Source organism: Rhinopithecus bieti, unplaced genomic scaffold (genome assembly GCF_001698545.2).
Source record: "Rhinopithecus bieti isolate Rb0 unplaced genomic scaffold, ASM169854v2 scaffold_17962, whole genome shotgun sequence".
In the NCBI taxonomy this organism is placed as follows: domain Eukaryota; kingdom Metazoa; phylum Chordata; class Mammalia; order Primates; family Cercopithecidae; genus Rhinopithecus; species Rhinopithecus bieti.
In genome coordinates, this window is record NW_016809457.1 from 1,210,368 (window position 1) to 1,228,650 (window position 18,283).

The 18,283-nt window shown below is 41.6% G+C and overlaps 1 protein-coding gene and 1 pseudogene across 1 annotated transcript in view; both read left to right on the top strand.

The window, feature by feature from the left end:
- Window positions 1–10,049, top strand: part of LOC108540370 (26S proteasome non-ATPase regulatory subunit 10-like) — a 23,511-nt pseudogene extending 13,462 nt beyond the window's left edge.
- A 2-nt stretch (window positions 10,050–10,051) lies between these two features.
- KLF5 (KLF transcription factor 5) overlaps window positions 10,052–18,283 on the top strand; it is an 18,216-nt gene continuing 9,984 nt past the window's right edge. Inside the window, 5 exon segments of the mRNA XM_017889444.1 lie at window positions 10,052–10,656; window positions 12,926–13,505; window positions 13,508–13,561; window positions 13,564–13,797; window positions 14,584–14,643. Coding sequence (XP_017744933.1) covers window positions 10,396–10,656; window positions 12,926–13,505; window positions 13,508–13,561; window positions 13,564–13,797; window positions 14,584–14,643 — 1,189 coding nt within the window. The 5' untranslated portion in view covers window positions 10,052–10,395.

Genomic DNA, 18,283 nt, shown 5'->3' on the forward strand with positions numbered 1-18,283 from the left:
TTTTTTTTTTTAGAAATTTATGTACATAAATTCCTCATTGTTTCTCAGTTCACATCAGGATATTGATTTTGCATGCTTCTCAGTTCACATTGGGAAACTCATAATGTGGCAAACTCATAATGTGACAAGGACAAACTCAGTTTGTCCTTTTTAAAAAAAAACTTTCATTAGAGAGATAGTATTTCACTCTGTTGCCTAGGCTAGAGTGCAATGGTATGATCTAAGCTCACCGCAGCCTTGAGCTTCTGGGCTTAAGCGAACCTCCTGCCTTAGCCTCCCAAGTAGCTCGGACTACAGGTGTGCACTACCATGCCTGGCAATTTCTTTTTTTGGTTTATTTTTTGTAGAGATGAGGTCTCCGCATGTTGCCCAGGCTGGTCTTGAACTCCTCAGCTCAAGCAATCCTCCTGCCTCAGCCTCTCAAAGCATTAAGATTACAGACATGAACTACCGCACCCAGCCAGTTTGTGGTATTGACGGTGATATTGATTTTGATCATTTGTTTAAGGTAGTGTAGGCCAGGCTCCTCCATTGTTACCATTTGTTTCCATTGAAATTAATACCTCATCTATGGGGGAAATACCTTAAGACTATGTAAATATAGCCTGTTCCTCTTCTGAATTTCATCCAGTCATTTTGGTATCCATTGATTCTTGCCTGAATTAATACTCTGATGGTTGCAAAATGGTGATTTTTCTTTTTCTTTTCTTTTCTTTTCTTTTTTTTGAGAAAGAGTCTTGCTCTGTCGCCAGGCTGGAGTGCAGTGGTGCTATCTCGGTTCACTACAACCTCCGATTCCCTGGTTCAAATGATTCTCCTGCCTCACCCTCCCGATTAGCTGGGATTACAGGCACATGCCACCACGACCAGCTAATTTTTGTATTTTTAGTAGAGACAGGGTGTCACCATGTTGGCCAGGATGGTCTTGATCGCCTGACCTTGTGATCTGCCCGCCTCAGCCTCCCAAAGTGCTGGATTACAGGCGTGAGCCATTTTTCTAACTCTACTATTTCTTCTACATTTCTAGTTGACATTCTATCAAACTTTTATTTTTAATGTATTTACTTTGAAACAGGGTCTTGTTCTGTCACCCAGGCTGGAGTGCAGGGGTGTGATCATCATAGCTCACTGAAGCCCTGACCTCCCGAACTCAAGCAATCCTCCCAACGTTAGCCTCCTGAGTAGCTGGGACAATAGGCAAATGCCACCAATCCAGCTAATTTATGTATTTACTTTTATTTTGGAGAGTGGGGGTCTCACTATATTGCCCAGGCTGGTCTTGAACCTTTGAGTTCAAGCAATCCTCCCACTTGGGCCTCCCAAAATGCTGGGATCAGAGGCATGAGCCATTGTGCCTAACCTCAAACTTTTATTTATTTATTTATTTATTTATTTATTTATTTATTTAAGACAGAGTCTCGCTCTGTCGCCCAGACTGGAGTGTGGTGGCCGGATCTCGGCTCACTGCAAACTCCGCCTCCCGGGTTTACGCCATTCTCCTGCCTCAGCCTCCCGAGTAGCTGGGACGACAGGCGCCGGCCACCTCGCCCGGCTGGTTTTTTTTTGTATTTTTTAGTAGAGACGGGGTTTCACCGTGTTAGCCAGGATGGTCTCGATCTCCTGACCTCGTGATCTGCCCGCCTCGGCCTCCCAAAGTGCTGGGATTACAGGCTTGAACCACCGCACCCGGCCACAAACTTTTATTTTTAATTTTACCTCTTAAGTCTATTATGAATAAGATAGGCTTCACCAAGTATTGATTGCCTATTTTGTGTGGGACCCTACGAAGCATCAGGAGGAACACAAAGATAAGATCATTTGTTCCCTACAGGGCCACTTGACTTGTTGGGGGCAACAGGCATAAGGCAGATGGTAAGAAGTGCTTTACTGGGGATACAAAGGGAAAGAGAAGAAACCAACAGAGAGGATAATTATTTCTGGGGGAGCTGGTGTGACCCTGGGAGAAAGGTAGGCTTACAGCCGGGCCTTGTGGTATATATGGTCTCACTCTGTCTCCCAGGTTGGAATGCAGTGGTATGACTTCGGTTCACTGCAGCCTCTGCCTCCTGGGCTCAAGCAATTCTCCTTCAGCCTCCGGAGTAGCTGGGACCAAAGGTGCATGCCACCACATCCAGCTAATTTTTGTACTTTCAGTAGAGACGGGGTTTTGCCAAGTTTGCCTGGTTGGTCTTAAACCCCTGACCTCAAGTGATCCACCCGCCTCGGCCTCCCAAAGTGCTGGAATTATGGGCGTGAGTCACCATGCCCAGCCTGAGACTGGGTAATTGATAAAGGAAAAAGGTTTAATGGACTCAAAATTCCACATGGCTGGGGAGGCCTCACAGTCATGGCAGAAGATTAAGGAGGAGCAAAGGGACTTATTACATGGTTGGCGGGCAAGAGAGAACTCGTGAGGGGGACTCCCCTTTATAAAACCATCAGACCTCACGAGACTTATTCACTATTACAAAAACAGCATGGGAAAGACCCGTTCCCATGATTCAATTATCTCCTACCAGGTTTCTCCCACAACACGTGGGAATTATGGGAGCTACAATTCAAGATGAGATTAAGGTGGAGACACAGCCAAATCATATCAATGACATATGTACTCAAAGAAAGGCATTAGAGTTGGAGGAAACCCGAGGGGCTTTTGGGAAATTACAAATAATCCATATGGTTAGAGCCTAAGGTTCATGGGAGAAGAGCACGGGAGGGATAGTGAGATACAAAGTTGGGAAGATAGGCTGGGGTCAGCACAAGGTCCCAGGCTGAGGAGTTTGAACGTCCTTCTTCACCGAGGAAAGCAATGAAATGTATCTGAGAAGTGAGGTTACCTATCAGGTGATGCTTACAGTGCTTAGGGCAGGGACTATATCTTATTCATCTTTGTATTTCTAAGACCCGCAACAGTGCTCTGCACAGAGCACTGCAGAACACAGAGTGTTCAAAAAATATTTGCAGGTACCAATCTGCAGAATAATTTAGAATAAAGACTGGCGTATATATATGTTTTATGTGTGAGTTGTGGTCTTGACAGTGGGGAGCTAGGGGGTGGGTCCTTAGAAATTCAGCTGTCTACTGAATTTTTAATAGAAAATGTTTTGTTTTTGAAACAAGGTCTTACTCTGTTGCCCAGGCTGGAATGCAGTGGCATAATCATGGCTCACTGTAACCTCAAACTCCTGAGTTCAAACAATCCTCTTGCCTCAGCTTCCCAAGTAGCTGGGACTACAGGCGTGTGCCACCACACCTGGCTAGTTTCTTCTTTTTACTCGTTGCAGAGACTGGGGTCTTGCTGTGTTGCCCAGGCTGGTCTTGAACTCCTGGCTTTAAGCAATCCTCCCACTTCAGCCTTTCAAAGCATTGGGATAACAGGTGTGAGCCATCTTGCTGTGCCTCTAGAATATGTTTTAAATATCATGTTCGTAGACAAACACCCCCACCCTCCCTCCACTTTAATTTCTGAAATCTCAGTAACCAAATTTGGGTATAACTTTTGAACAACTTTATGTTCCAGAAAAGAGAACAAGGCTCTTAGAGAAGCAATAGTATGAGCTGGGCATGGTGGCTCAAGCCTGTAATCTCAGAACTTTGAGAGGCTGAGGCAGGAGGATTGCTTGAGTGCAGAAGTTCGAGACCATCCTGGGCCACATGGAGAAACCCCGTTTCTACAAAAAATTAAAAAATTTAGTTTGACATGGTGGGGCCTGTGGCCCCACCTACTGGAGAAGCTGAGGTGGGAGGATCACTTGAACCCAGGAGGTTGGAGCTGCAGTAAGCCATGTTTGCATCACTGCACTCCAGCCTAAGCAACAGAGCAAGACCCTGTCTCAAAAAAAAAAAAAAAAAAAAAAACAAAAGAGAGAGAGAGAGAGAGAGAGAAAGAGAGAGAAAGATAACATCCCATTTGAAACTATTTCATGCCAAATCTTCTATGTGAGTATTTTAGAATTTAAAAAACCAAACATAAACACCTCTTTAAAGATGCATATAAACTTTACCTGGTTTTAAGAGTCTGCATTTTGTCAAAATAGTGTAAACAGCCTATTTTATTTAATATGAGAAAACAGAGCAACAAAGTAAAATGAGATACCCAAAATAACAGAGTAAAAATAATTGTAGAGGAAGTCTTGCTGATCACTTAGGAAATGAATTAAAGCATATTTACATTTCAGACATTCCCTATATTATCCCTTTTGAACTTCAGACTCCCCTTTGTAATCTCTCTTCAGCTTCTTCATTCTGCAGTGAAATTCCTGAAAACCTAGCAGCTTGGTTAAGAAAGCTTACATGTTTTCCCAGTACAGAGTATTGGCAAGTTGTAGCTACACTTTACTGGCTTCAAATGGAAAATCATTTGATTATCACCTACTATAGTTCCAATTACCCCTTAGCTGTAGGAAGGTAATATTTATGTTTTCATTTAAAATATTTATTCTGATTACAAATGGAATACATAGCAATTGTAGAAAATCTAGAAAATACTGAAAAGTATCCAGAAGTGAACAACGACCCATAATTTTTTTTTTTTTTTTTTTTTTAGATGGAGTCTTGCTCTGTCGCCCAGGATGGAGTACAGTGGCTCAATCTTGGCTCACTGCAACCTCTGCCTCCCGGGTTCAAGTGATTATCCTGTCTCAGTCTCCTGAGTAGCTGGGATTACAGGCGCACATCACCATGCCCGGCTAATTTTTGTATTTTCAGTAGGGACGGGGTTTCCCCATGTTGGCCAGGCTGGTTTTGAACTCTTGACCTCAGGTGATCCACCCATGTTGGCCTCCCTTTGGGATTATAGGCGTGAGCCACCCGTACCCAGCAGTGACCTATAATTTAACCATCCAATGAAGGCCACCAAAACACATCCATGTTTGGCATTTTCTTTTCATCTTTGTGGGTACATATTGATAAAACTCCTTTCTTTCACTACACATAGCATGAATGTTTTCCTGTGTCACTAAATATTCCTTAATAATGTGAATTTTCCCCCTTTTTTTCCAACTACTCAACTTTTTGGTAGCATAACAGTAGCCATGGTATGGATGTATTGCTTAACTACTCCCCTATTGTTGGACACCTAACCTAGGTTATTTCCAATTTTATTTTTATTTAAATTAATTATTATTATTTGAGACAGGGTCTTGCTCTGTCACCCAGGCTGGAGTGCAGTGGTGTGATCATAGCTCACAGTAACCTTGAACTTCTGGGCTCAAGTAATCCTCCTACCTCAGCCTTCCAAGTAGCTGGGACTACCTGCATACATCACCATGCCTGATTCATTTTAAACATTTTTGTAGAGATAGGGGTCTCACTATGTTGCTCAAGCTGGTCTCCAGCTCCTGGCCTCAAGCAATCCTCCCACCTTAGCCTCCCAAAGGGCTGGGATTATAGGTGTGAGCCACCATGCCTGGCCCAATTTTATATATAAAGATATATGTGTGTGTGTGTGTATATATATATATACACACACATACAGGTATATATTACAGGCATGGTGGCTGGCCCAAAATTATATATAAAGATATATGTGTGTGTATATATATACCTGTATGTGTATATGGTGGGCCAGGCATGTATATATATACACACATATAGATATATATATATATATACACACACATATACACCTTTCCTAGAAGAGGAATTATCTATCATTTTCAAAGTTATTTACATTTTAGCCTTTTTCATACTTATTGTCAAATTGCCCTTCCCCAAAGTTGTAAAGTTTACACAAGAAGAACTCGCATTGCTCTTAGGCACAACTTTTACACACTTCATCTATAAATCAACATCTAAAAGAGTATTTCCGTGTGACCCATGCACACACAGTTCATGTGAGCATTCACAGGGTGTTCCCCACAGCCTGGTACCATTACAGCTTTTGTCATCACATGAACAGCAATTGGCTCAAAACACTGCCCATTGTGATGCTGATGATGGGACCTCCCTAATGTTCTAAAAGATTGTTTGGTGTAACCACTTTAGCTCAGACCTTTCTCTTAACCTTGCCTATCATGTTTCAAGTCAAAATTTAAATACTGTACAGTTTAAGCTACAATATGCTTGGCCTATAACTTGGTTCCAGGCATTTATATTTATGTCACTTTTGTCTACTTATTATACTAACAAGGTGGAAAAAGCAATCCCAGTCTCTCCAAAAGGTAAAACTCTCCTGTTTTTTGGATATTAGTAGAGTTTTAAAATTAGGTTAGATAAATTATAGTATCCTTAGGAATAAGTGCATAAAGGGAGTTTTTATGAAATATTTTAAGAAGAACATGTTTAAAAATCCAAACTGAAATATAAAATGTAATTTCTTAAGAACTGGAAGCAAGGGAACATTACAAAAATAACAATATTGTTGTTGACTTAAGACATAATTTTAGATTAATATAAATAGATGTATTTAGTCATTTAAATTGCATATTTTTCATCCACAAAAGCAGATGAACAGGCATCCTTCTTTTCTACGTCTCGTAATCTTTGAGTCAAAATGCTTTAAATTTCCAACTATCTCAGTTGAAGCTTTTATTTATCAGGCGTATTTCCTTAATGAACTTTTTTTCGATGTGTGGCTTTAAGTGGTTGCCCATTTAATGAAAAAAATACAAAGACTACAGATGTGAAATGTTTGAGAGGGAACAATAATTACAATAGTTTAAGTTCTTCACTGATTACTATGTTATCTTAACAGGGGTGGACAATCAATGGACTACCAACAGGTCCTTTAGTTAAATAATCTTACCTAGAGGAAGCGTGGCTCCCGTATAAAACTTTATTTTTTCATGTTTATTCTTGTTCTTTTTTCTGGTGCCCAAGATCACTTGGCAATTTGATACTGATTTACGCAGAAAATAAATATTCTCATGAATATTTTTCTACTCGAAGTGAATACAGTTTGTTGGCTGTGATCACTCCTATACCTCTTAATTTCGAGCTCTCTCTGACATTTCAATTCGTTTGCCAAACAACTAATTTAGATTGCCAAACAAACTGCAATTTAGATATCCTTTTGCTGTGTCGTTGCTGTGAAACATTGCCCTTAGTGATAGCTTCCATATTTCCCTCACTCTCATCATTCAGAAGTATTATCTATTTTTTTTCCACTGCCTCCTTCAAACCCCCTCCCCATCACTGAATGCCTGTTCAGCCCCCGCATTATCATCCGTATTTATTCCGTTAAAGATAGTGACACTTATGGGTTATTCTTACAGACTAAATCTGTGTTGACCCAGTGACTAAGGACTTAGCAATGCACACTGCTCTATGCTTACCCTCCTGACCTAACTTGAGTACTCAACCATTTCTTACTTTCATTCCCTCAGAATCCCCTCGTTCTTGGGCACAGTTCCACAACAAACACTGGCCAGCCACCTAATTGATTTCTGAAAACCTGACACTTGTTTTTTGTTTTCTTCCCATCTTCCTAAGATGGTACAGCACTACTAAGCGGAAAGGAATGCAAAGGAACTAGAAAGTTCAAACGTAAATTGAGGCTCTGTCCATTCACTCGGTCTGGCTTCATGCCAATGTCTGTCTCTCTGGATATATCTATGAAAAATATTTATCAAGTTTTTAACCCTTTACTAAGTCGATGAATCATCTATGTGAGCTGTAGCATTTTTATATATATGTATATCTATGTTCTATGTGTATATGTTGAACATGTTGCTTATTATGTTCAGATCACCATGGCAAACTTGTCTCCGAAAAGGATTACTTTCCAATTTCCGTCACTATTGTACACGTGCTAAGCTAGTTATTTTCTGTGGAGATTTGCAGAGCAGTGCATTTCAAGAAACTATTACCTTAAAAGTGGCAGCCCCTATTTCATGCAATCTTATGCCTGAAACTGAAACTGTTTTAAACACGGTGCTACTGTATTGAGCAACACAAGGAATCATACTTCAGTTATATCAAGAACCCCAACGCTAGCTTCAATTATATTCATTATGAAAAGTGGGAAATATGAAAACAATTAACAAGACTAAAAATATTAAAAACAATATTAGTTGTGTTTCTTTTTTTGCAATGAAAAGCTTTTGTAAATGAAAGCATGTTAAAAGTGGTGTGAAATTATAGAAGCATTTCCAGTAAAATACAGGGATTTTATTGCAGTGAAAACTTAGATGGAAATACCAGGCCACTGAAGCTCTCGTAAAAGAAAGACAAAAGGAAAGGTCTAGATAAGGTTTAAAAGCACATTAAGATACAGCTACCAAATGTATTAAATCTAAGTTAGATTTAGCTTAAAGTTACAAGAGCACAAAAGTTCTATTAAGAATTATCTACATCACATTTAGGTTTGATGTTATCAGAATTAAGTAACTAAAATCTTTCAGAGCTCAATTTTAAAAGAGTTACATTAAATCCCATCCTAATTCTGTAATATGTTTCTAAGCTAATTAATTACATGATCGGTTTGATATTAGAGAAAAGCAAGACAGCTTTTAAAGATGAAGGTGGACAGCATGGGGCTGTTTGGTTAGCGAAAACTTGCAAAAGCACTTATTAAATAATACTTTGGTAACATGAAAGTAGTCATCATTCTCTGAAGGCAGTGATCACAGTTATAGAAATGAATCATGTATCAACAGGAGAGAAGGAAAAGGAGAAAACCTAGTTTACAGCATAATTTTATATTTTCTAATAATAAATACATTTCTTTATGTGCTTATTAATTTTCTACCCATTGAAAATGAGATCCATACCTTTGATAGATATGCTCTTTGAAGTGAACGTTTTTTTCAAAGACTTTTTTTTTAAGCTGTTTTACTCTGAAGCGATAAGTAGGCTGTTGTATATGTAAAACTGTCTAATGGTATATTGTGCTGTCAACATATGTACATTTGTAGTAATATCACAAGCATTTTATTGCAGTTTATTGTTCCGTCCTCCCAATAAGCCAGATAAAATCATGTACAAGAACATTAAGGATTAAGGGAAGTGGTTTCCTTAGGTGATTGCTGGCAAAATTCACCCTCCCATTATAACAACATAGTAAATGGACGGTAATATATTTGGCTATTACCTTCCAACAAATTTGGATTCCCAGTTTTCAGTGTCTATGTGTCTATGTTTGTGGCTTTCTGGTTGTCTCTTCGTAGGAAAAGGTGCCACAATGTGAGGTAAATGTGCTAGGTTTCTGTTTTGTAAATATTAAAGTCCATTTTTTGAACATACAGTGCTAGCAAAATAAGTCAAAGATGTAATGTCTATTTAAGTACACATTTGAGCCAGTCGTGCTTAAATTAGATTCCATGCTTCGGCTAGAATCAACATGGCTTAAATATTAGAAACTTCAAAATTCATATGGCCCAAGCGCTCCTCCCCACACACGGATAGGAGGTACAAATGTGTGGGAAAACGTCTAGCAATTAAAATCCTGAAAGAGTGGGAAAACCCAGGCTTTTATGCGAGGATTTGAAAATAACGCTTGCCATCAAATCTTTTATTCAGGCATTCTGAATTTGCCTTGTTAAATGGATACAGTCACTGCTAAAGATACATGAGACAAGAGCTGTTTTAAATTTGTTTATCACACCGCCCCTAGTTTTCTGCTAAAGAGAGGTGTATTTTGGATATTTAAAAGTACACACTCATTAGACAAATCTCTAAAAGCCTCAGCGCCCCACCTAGCTGCCTTCTGGGTTTCAGCTTTTGAGTTTCAGGTCCTTGCACAACACCTAAGACGTGCAATACTCTTTTCTTCCTAATCCTGGCAGAGAACAGTGCGAAGAGCTCTCCCTCCGCGTCTCCACCCTAATTCCCCTCTTCCCAGATTCCACCCGCTCCGCTACTTCCCTCCGCCCCAGCTTCGCCAGCCCAATCTGTCAGAGAAGTTGTGTACAAACTGCGCGGCCGCCCTGCGCGCGAAGCTCGTGGCCCGAGAGGGGTGCGGTCGGGCCGGCGGAGGCGGGGCCCTGGCTGCCTCTTTCCCTGCTCATAGGCTGGCCGCTCAGGCCCGGCCGGCCTCGGGGCCTCGGGATTCGCGGCGGCGCTGCCAATCAGGCGAGCGGGCCCCGCCCCCCCGGAGTTGGGTGAAATAGAGGCGGGCGTCAAGTGTCAGTAGTCGTGGGGCAGGTACGCGCGCTCGCAGTTCTCTCGCTGAGGTCGGCGGTGGCGGGAGCGGGCTCTAGAGAGCCTGAGAGCGCAGTGGGGCGGGGCGGGAGAAAGTGGCCGCCCGTAGGACGTTGGCGTTTACGTGTGGAAGAGCGGAAGAGTTTTGCTTTTCGTGCGCGCCTTCGAAAACTGCCTGCAGCTGTCTGAGGGGTCCACCCGAAACCTCTCCCCTCCTCCGACCGCAGCCCCGCACTGAGCTCGCCGCCCCAAGCCAGGGTGGGCGAGGTGGGAAGTGCGCCCGACCCGCGCCAGGAGCCGCGCTCCCGAGTGCCCATGGCTACGCGGGTGCTGAGCATGAGCGCCCGCCTGGGACCCGTGCCCCAGCCGCCGGCGCCGCAGGACGAGCCCGTGTTCGCGCAGCTCAAGCCGGTGCTGGGCGCCGCAAATCCGGCCCGCGACGCGGCGCTCTTCCCCGGCGAGGAGCTGAAGCACGCGCACCACCGCTCGCAGGCGCAGCCCGCTCCCGCGCAGGCCCCGCAGCCGGCCCAGTCGCCCGCCGCCGGCCCGCGGCTGCCTCCCGAGGAGCTAGTCCAGGTAGGAAGAGCCGCTCCCCTCCCACCGCTGCACTCCCGGGCCCGGGCGTGTCCCGTCGCTGCGACGCGCGGGCGACAGGGGCCGCTCCAGGCTGGGGCGTGCGTCGGGGCGCACCGGAGCCGGTGCTGGGTGGGCAGCCCCGCCCTGCACGCCTGGCCGGGGCCCCGCGTTTCGCTGAGAGTAAATGAGGGGTCGGGGTGGGAAGGATGTAGGGGAATCTGCCCCGGCGGCTTGGCCTGGGAGAGATCAGAGGGAGGGAACTGGGTGCTCACGCGCACCTTAGTTGTTTTTCTTACACTTGACGGACGAAACCTTGTACCTTATGCTCAGTTTTACTTAAATTACGTCTTCACCTTTACCGCTCCCCAGTGCCAAGGCATTGGAGCTATCCCCATCCCCATCGTCTCGGGTTAAGTAGAAACACCAATTGGGGTGCTGGGGAGAGGTTGCTCAAGATTTCATAGCCTGTGGCTCAACCTGCTTTAGAAGCGATCGCGGGCCGCGTTTGGAAAATAAGAGTTAGGAAAGCTAAGGTTGTGTTGGAGCGCTTATTTTTCCTTAAAAAAAAAAAAAAAAAAAAAAAAAAAGACCGGGGTGTTGTTTTCTTCGTGTGCGCGTAAATTTCCTCCCGGAGCCGCGTTGAAAGCTGGCAGTTGGCTTTTACACTTGCCCAGCAGCCGAATTAGAGCAACCGCCTGTTTCTTTCGCCCACGCAGGGAGTCATATAGCCCAGAAAAAAACTTCCCGGGACTTTTAGCCTGTCCCAAGGAAAAAAAAATTGGAAACATACCCACATGCAAACAGCTGGAAGAGCTAAAATCAGAAACCACTAACCGCCGCGGGAGCGCAGTGCACGAAAGGGTTTAGTTCAGTTTATTTCAAGACACTTCATTTAGTAGCCCTTTGGCGTATCGTATATTTGCTACCCAGCGCCTACTCCGTGGGGTCTGTCAGGGTCCTGCTGTGAGAGGGCAGTGGCGTTTGTCAGAGATGTGACTCACATGATGAGAGCGTTCATTTTATTTTAAATCGTGCCTATCCGGGAAACCCCGTCCGGATCCACACCAAGGTCCGAGATGAAACGCATTTGAAATGAAGTAGTAGCAGAAAATGACTGTCTTATTTACCGATTAAGGTGCCAAGCTAATAGTTCTATGCGCCATTCCATCTAGTTGGTTTTCTTATCTTTCGAAATTTCCTTTTCAGTGTTAAAAAATGTAGGCTTAAGTTATACTAGGAGAGAAGATAGCTGGAAAAGGCTTGAGGCGACTTGTTACAAGCTGATTTAAAAGCCTAGAAAAGAGATCATCGTTTGAAAAGTATTTGGTTATTTCAGTTTGTCAGTTTTCTGCTCTGGAGGCACAAGAAGATAAGGGATGACTGAGCTTTTACAGAGTAGGGGGGAATGTAGCATTGGCTCACTGAGGAGGACATGATAAATGTTTTGCTGATGACTGTGCTAGGGATACAGCAGCCTCCCCACCCACGGGCTCCTTAGCAGCACTCTAGCAAGGGAGTGATTTTCCCCTAGGTAATTAAAGATCTGTTTTAGATAGGGGTATGAATAGGAACATTTCATTATCATATTAACCAATTACAGGAGCTGCTGATTAAAATCAACATTTAGATCAAATATTGAATGTGAAATTGTTTTGTTTCAGTGGATACAAGGTTTTGCTTAGAACATTGTATTTCTCATTGAACTGTAAACAAGAAAAGACCCAGAAGTAGCCAAAGAATATTTTTTATATTACTTTTGAAGTGTCTAGCCAAGCAAAGAAACTTTTGCAATATTTTCAAGGTTTGCATAGTTTTTTCTGTAAAAAAACAAAACAAAGCAAAAAACACGCTTTTAATGTTTATGACTGAAACAGAATTGAGGTAGTTTGGCAACATTTCAATAGTGTACTCTAATTGCGAATTTCCCTGTGTAATGGGGCAGGGAATCCTGCTTGTACAGGGGTGATACCTTGTTATTGCATCAGAAAGGAATGTTTTCAGTTTGCTTTCTTTTTTTTCCTTGATTTGCGTCTTTCACTTTTGGGGTGATTGGGGAGCAGTTTTACTAGTTACACAGTTTCATAAGGTTTTGGTCAACCAATTATTACACAATCTACAAAATAAGCCTGATATGTTTATAAGCAACACTGAGGAGTTTGCCCTAGTACCTTACACAGGGATTGGGGAATTTTAGTAGGCGCCGATTGTTTATCCTTCCCGAGATGGTGAATCAGGTGGATTATGCATGTTTGTATCTCTTCTTTTTTAGACAAGATGTGAAATGGAGAAGTATCTGACACCTCAGCTTCCTCCAGTTCCTATAATTCCAGAGCATAAAAAATATAGACGAGACAGTGCCTCAGTCGTAGACCAGTTCTTCACTGACACTGAAGGGTTACCTTACAGTATCAACATGAACGTCTTCCTCCCTGACATCACTCACCTGAGAACTGGCCTCTACAAATCCCAGAGACCGTGCGTAACACACATCAAGACAGAACCTGTTGCCATTTTCAGCCACCAGAGTGAAACGACTGCCCCTCCTCCGGCCCCGACCCAGGCCCTCCCTGAGTTCACCAGTATATTCAGCTCACACCAGACCGCAGCTCCAGAGGTGAACAATATTTTCATCAAACAAGAACTTCCTACACCAGATCTTCATCTTTCTGTCCCTCCCCAGCAGGGCCACCTGTACCAGCTACTGAATACACCGGATCTAGATATGCCCAGTTCTACAAACCAGACAGCAGCAATGGACACTCTTAATGTTTCTATGTCAGCTGCCATGGCAGGCCTTAACACACACACCTCTGCTGTTCCGCAGACTGCAGTGAAACAATTCCAGGGCATGCCCCTTGCACATACACAATGCCAAGTCAGTTTCTTCCACAACAGGCCACTTATTTTCCCCGTCACCACCAAGCTCAGAGCCTGGAAGTCCAGATAGACAAGCAGAGATGCTCCAGAATTTAACCCCACCTCCATCCTATGCTGCTACAATTGCTTCTAAACTGGCAATTCACAATCCAAATTTACCCACCACCCTGCCAGTTAACTCACAAAACATCCAACCTGTCAGATACAATAGAAGGAGTAATCCCGATTTGGAGAAACGACGCATCCACTACTGCGATTACCCTGGTATGTGCCCTTACCTGGTTGAAGCATCAGTACGTGTGTGTGTGTGTGTGCCTTTAAAATGGCAATTGAGTAAATTGCAGTTTTAATTCTAAATTAAGTGCCCCAGAAAGAGATTAAAGTAGGGTAGGGGAAAATAAGGTTTGGTAGTGAAGTGGAGGTTGTAGGCAGCTAGCGTGATGGTAGGTACAAGACTGTCTACAGGATAGATTTAAGAATGGTTTTGATGGCATGTGAACATAAGCTCAGTTTTGAATGAGATACATGGCCCAAAGTATAAATTGAAGACAATACATGGAATATATCTACAAGTTACTGGGAAAGCTAGTTTATGATTAATACATGACAAAATTTATTGACTTTGATACATGATATGGCATGACGTGCTAAATGAATAAACAAATGTGGGAGTACAGAAAGTTACAGTCATCTTGGATAATGGCTTAGCATTGTCAGCTCTAGAGCCATTAAAATTTTCCAAAAAACATATAGTAGCTCTTAAATTGCGGAAGTACAGCACCTACTGGAATATAAACACAAATTTTCCATTTGTAGTTTGTCTTGATTATCTGCATTCTTTCCTGTTAAAGTGATACATAAAACAAATCACTTTATGCCTTTAACAGGGTGATGGGGAGGACTCTTTAAAACTTTTAAATCTGAAGCTTCAAATAATCTCATCTAGCATGAGAGGTTTCTTCTTTAAAGCCAGATTTTAAACACTGAATCATCAAATGTAAAGATTTCAAAAGGATCTCCAAAATGACATGCTGTTCTCCTTTATTTTAGGTTGCACAAAAGTTTATACAAAGTCTTCTCATTTAAAAGCTCACCTGAGGACTCACACTGGTATGTAATTTTCTTGTTAATTCTGTGAGTTGTGTAAATAGTGTAAGTGGTATTCATCCTTTTAAAAGCTAACACGTGTTTGATCTCTTCTTCTGTCAACTTTTTTTTTTTTTTTTTTTAAATAAATAGCCTACCTTTTCAGCACGGGCTTGACTCAGAATTCAGTTCCATGAGAAATCTGGTTCCAGGAAGGCCGGTGATGTTCCCTCACTAAGGCTTTCTTGCCCTGTCACCACTCATAGAATTGATTACCCAAAAACGTAAACAACGATGTTTACTAGTGGATTTTAAAACTTGTAATGGCAGTGTTTTGAAGGAAAAAAAAAAAAACTCATTTTCTTCCATAACACATAATTTTGCTCTGAGAAAGCCATTTTAAACTCTTAAAAATGTTCCCATCGAGCGTGTACAGCATAATTGGTGAAAACATTAGTTTCACCTCTAGGTTAAAATATCTGTGTTTAGTATGTTTTCTGTGCTTGGTGAAAGGTAGGGCTGAAATTGCAGTGTTAAAATCAGGTGGTCCGAAATGGGTTAGAAGCCCCAGCCCAAACTTGCATGTATAAGAGACTTCATCTTTATTCTAGCTTACATTTCATTGTTGTTTACTTGTGCTTTTCAGTTTAGCCCCTCTACTTTTGTATTTGCAGTCACTTTTTTTGAGACTGAGTGTTGCTCTGTCACCAGGCTGTAGTGTGCAGTGTTGTGATCTCAGCTCACTGCAACCCCTGTCTCCCAGGTTCCAGCGATTCTCCTGCCTCAGCCTCCTGAGCAGCTGGGATTACAGGCCCCCACCACCACGCCCAGCTGATTTTTGTATTTCTAGTAGAGATGGGGTTTCACCGTGTTGGCTAGGCTGGTCTCAAACTCCTGACCTCTCTTCCTTGGCCTCCCAAAGTGCTGGAATTACAGGCGGGAGCCACTGTGTCCAATTAGCACTTTTAAGAGCTTTTAAATTTTAAAATTATATCAGAAGCCATTTTAAGATGAAACCAGGTGGCATACTTTAAAGCCCCCAAATACTCCAAATATTTTCAAATATATAGATGGTTACTGACTGCGATTTTCTTAAAAGAGCAGCCCTAAAGGAAAGAACTTACATAAAGTGATTGTTTTTTTCCCTCAATAAATACAGCCTTACCTAAAGTTCAAAGAATAAGTTTGCTAATAAAAGCAATGACCTAGCAAAATGTATTATTCCATCATTGCTATGGAAACCAAAGTATTCAACAGTTCCTTTGAATGGGTTGTTGGATTAGTGTGAGGACTTGAATCTCCCCAGGCTAGATGTTACTATGGAAATTGAGTTTTGATAAATGAAGTAGTTATCTCTAACTGCTGCATTAAAAAGTAAAAGCCTTTGAACAAAGGTCAGTGCTGAGATAGAGCCCTAAGAGGAATATGGTTGCAGACATTTTGTATGCATGTTAGGAAGCATTGCTTGATATCCCAGTGATAAACACTACTTATTAAAATCTGATGACAGTGTAGTAGATTCCAGGGCTTTCTGAGAAACTGCTTTTAAGGAAAAGACATCTTATGTATTTAACTATGAAATGAGCGGGCTGTTTTGGCCTGAGGTTTTTGCATAGAGACAAACTGATTACGTAAGAGGAAGGATCCTTCATAAGCAGCCCAAGGTAGAAATTTTTGTAGTTAAACACAAGTGAATTAAGCATGTTATAAAAACTCCAACTTAAAGTTTTCAAGATACAAATGACAAGTGCCAGTAAAATATTCCATATAGTAATACCAAAATGTCCTTTTACAGAATATAAATAGAACTATAAAGACATTTGAACTGTTGTTTTTTTGTCTTGGAAGTCCTTGAAACGAGAGATAGGAGGGAACACATTTTCATGGGGTTAAAGTCTCCTCATAAAAGAGCACAATTGCATATAACGATGTAATCAACTACTTATTGCAGGGATGTAGTCAAACCCATATCTGAATAGCCTTTCACCCCCTGTCAGGGTTTAGTGCCCTGAATGCTTATACCTGCGATTCAGGAACTTGACCTTCTGGCAAATACATTTAATCGTGGGTTGTCTTAACAGTGCTTGTACTAATAAAAACAGACTAAAAAGAAGGCCTGGTTTGGGTCCCTTGCATCAGCTTTTCACCTGACCATAAACATTGTGGCCTTCAACATCTAATGAATGAGAACATGTAATCCAGTTTAATAAAGTTTTGTTTGATAGTCTTTCAAATGCCTTGGGGAGGGTTTGTAGCAGACTTGTTCATCTGGCTAAACCTGTTCTTGGGTAATCATAGAGCATTGAGGTTGTTTTCTCCTCATTTCTAGTTTCTAGACAATGCCTTTTAAAATTACCTGTTCTCTCATTGCATCCTCCCCACCCATGCCCGCCTGTTGTTTTTAAATTAATGTATCTGAAGCCAGCAAAGGTGTTTTTTCTTTTTTTTTCTTCCCTGTAAGGCCCAGGTGGAACAGTTAGAACAGTTTTTCTAAATTACTTCTCTTATATAATAGCTTTTTTTGGTTTTCTTTCTGTCCTCCTCCTCCCTCTTGGACCATTTATCAGAGGACTTTAAAAACCACACAACAGTTGTATTTGATGACATAAAATACTGTTTCAATGATTGCCTTTTTACAGGCAGAATGTGAAGCACCCTAGCATTTCTTTGGAAAATAATTGTAATTGCTTTAAAATGTCAAGTTACCTTATGTTTTAAAAATAATTTAAGCAATGAAAACAGCCTACATCTGAGTTTAATTACTTCTTCTGGATTTTTAGATTATAAATGCTTCTTTAACTTGGGTTGCAAATTGAACCTAAGCAAATAATAGTCTTAACAAAACAGAACTTTTTACGTAATCTGAGATGACAGAATAGATGATATCAGTTTCCTAAACCAGAAGTATATAGCATTTAAGTCTTCTAAGTTCATATACTTTGATTTCTTTATCAGGACATCGCATATAAATAATACAAAGTTCTATCTTCTTTGTGTGATTAGACAATACTGGAAACATAATTTGGTTCTAGAGAATAATTATATTTATATCTGTGCATACATAATATAGCATAAGGCCTGTAGAAGCACCCCTTATAGATGTGGATGTTTGCATGTGTTATTTGTAATATGTGTGTATACATTTATGCCTTTGGTGAGAAATAATTATGGCTGCTTCTAGGCAACAATGTCAATGAGTGGTATATTTCCAATTCAAAATACTTGTACTTTCAACAGCATTTAAATGAACTTTCTACTGAAATTTATATGCCTCATGATGTCTACAAGGGGTGGAACACATTGGCATCACTCTAAAGTTGCTCCCAAGTACCTAAGAGTCACATACTCTTTTGTCTTTATAAATCAACATGACTGATACACTGTCTATTGCAACCAGTGTTACATGCTCACATACCTTACTTTTTTCTTTAATATCATAATGAATATTTAAAATAATGTCAAGTTTGCAAAGGATTGAGGCCGAAAGAAGTTAAAATCAGTAGGAAAAAATATTGACTGGGCCGGGCGCGGTGGCTCAAGCCTGTAATCCCAGCACTCTGGGAGGCCGAGATGGGCGGATCACGAGGTCAGGAGATCGAGACCATCCTGGCTAATACGGTGAAACCCCGTCTCTACTAAAAAATACAAAAAACTAGCCGGGCGA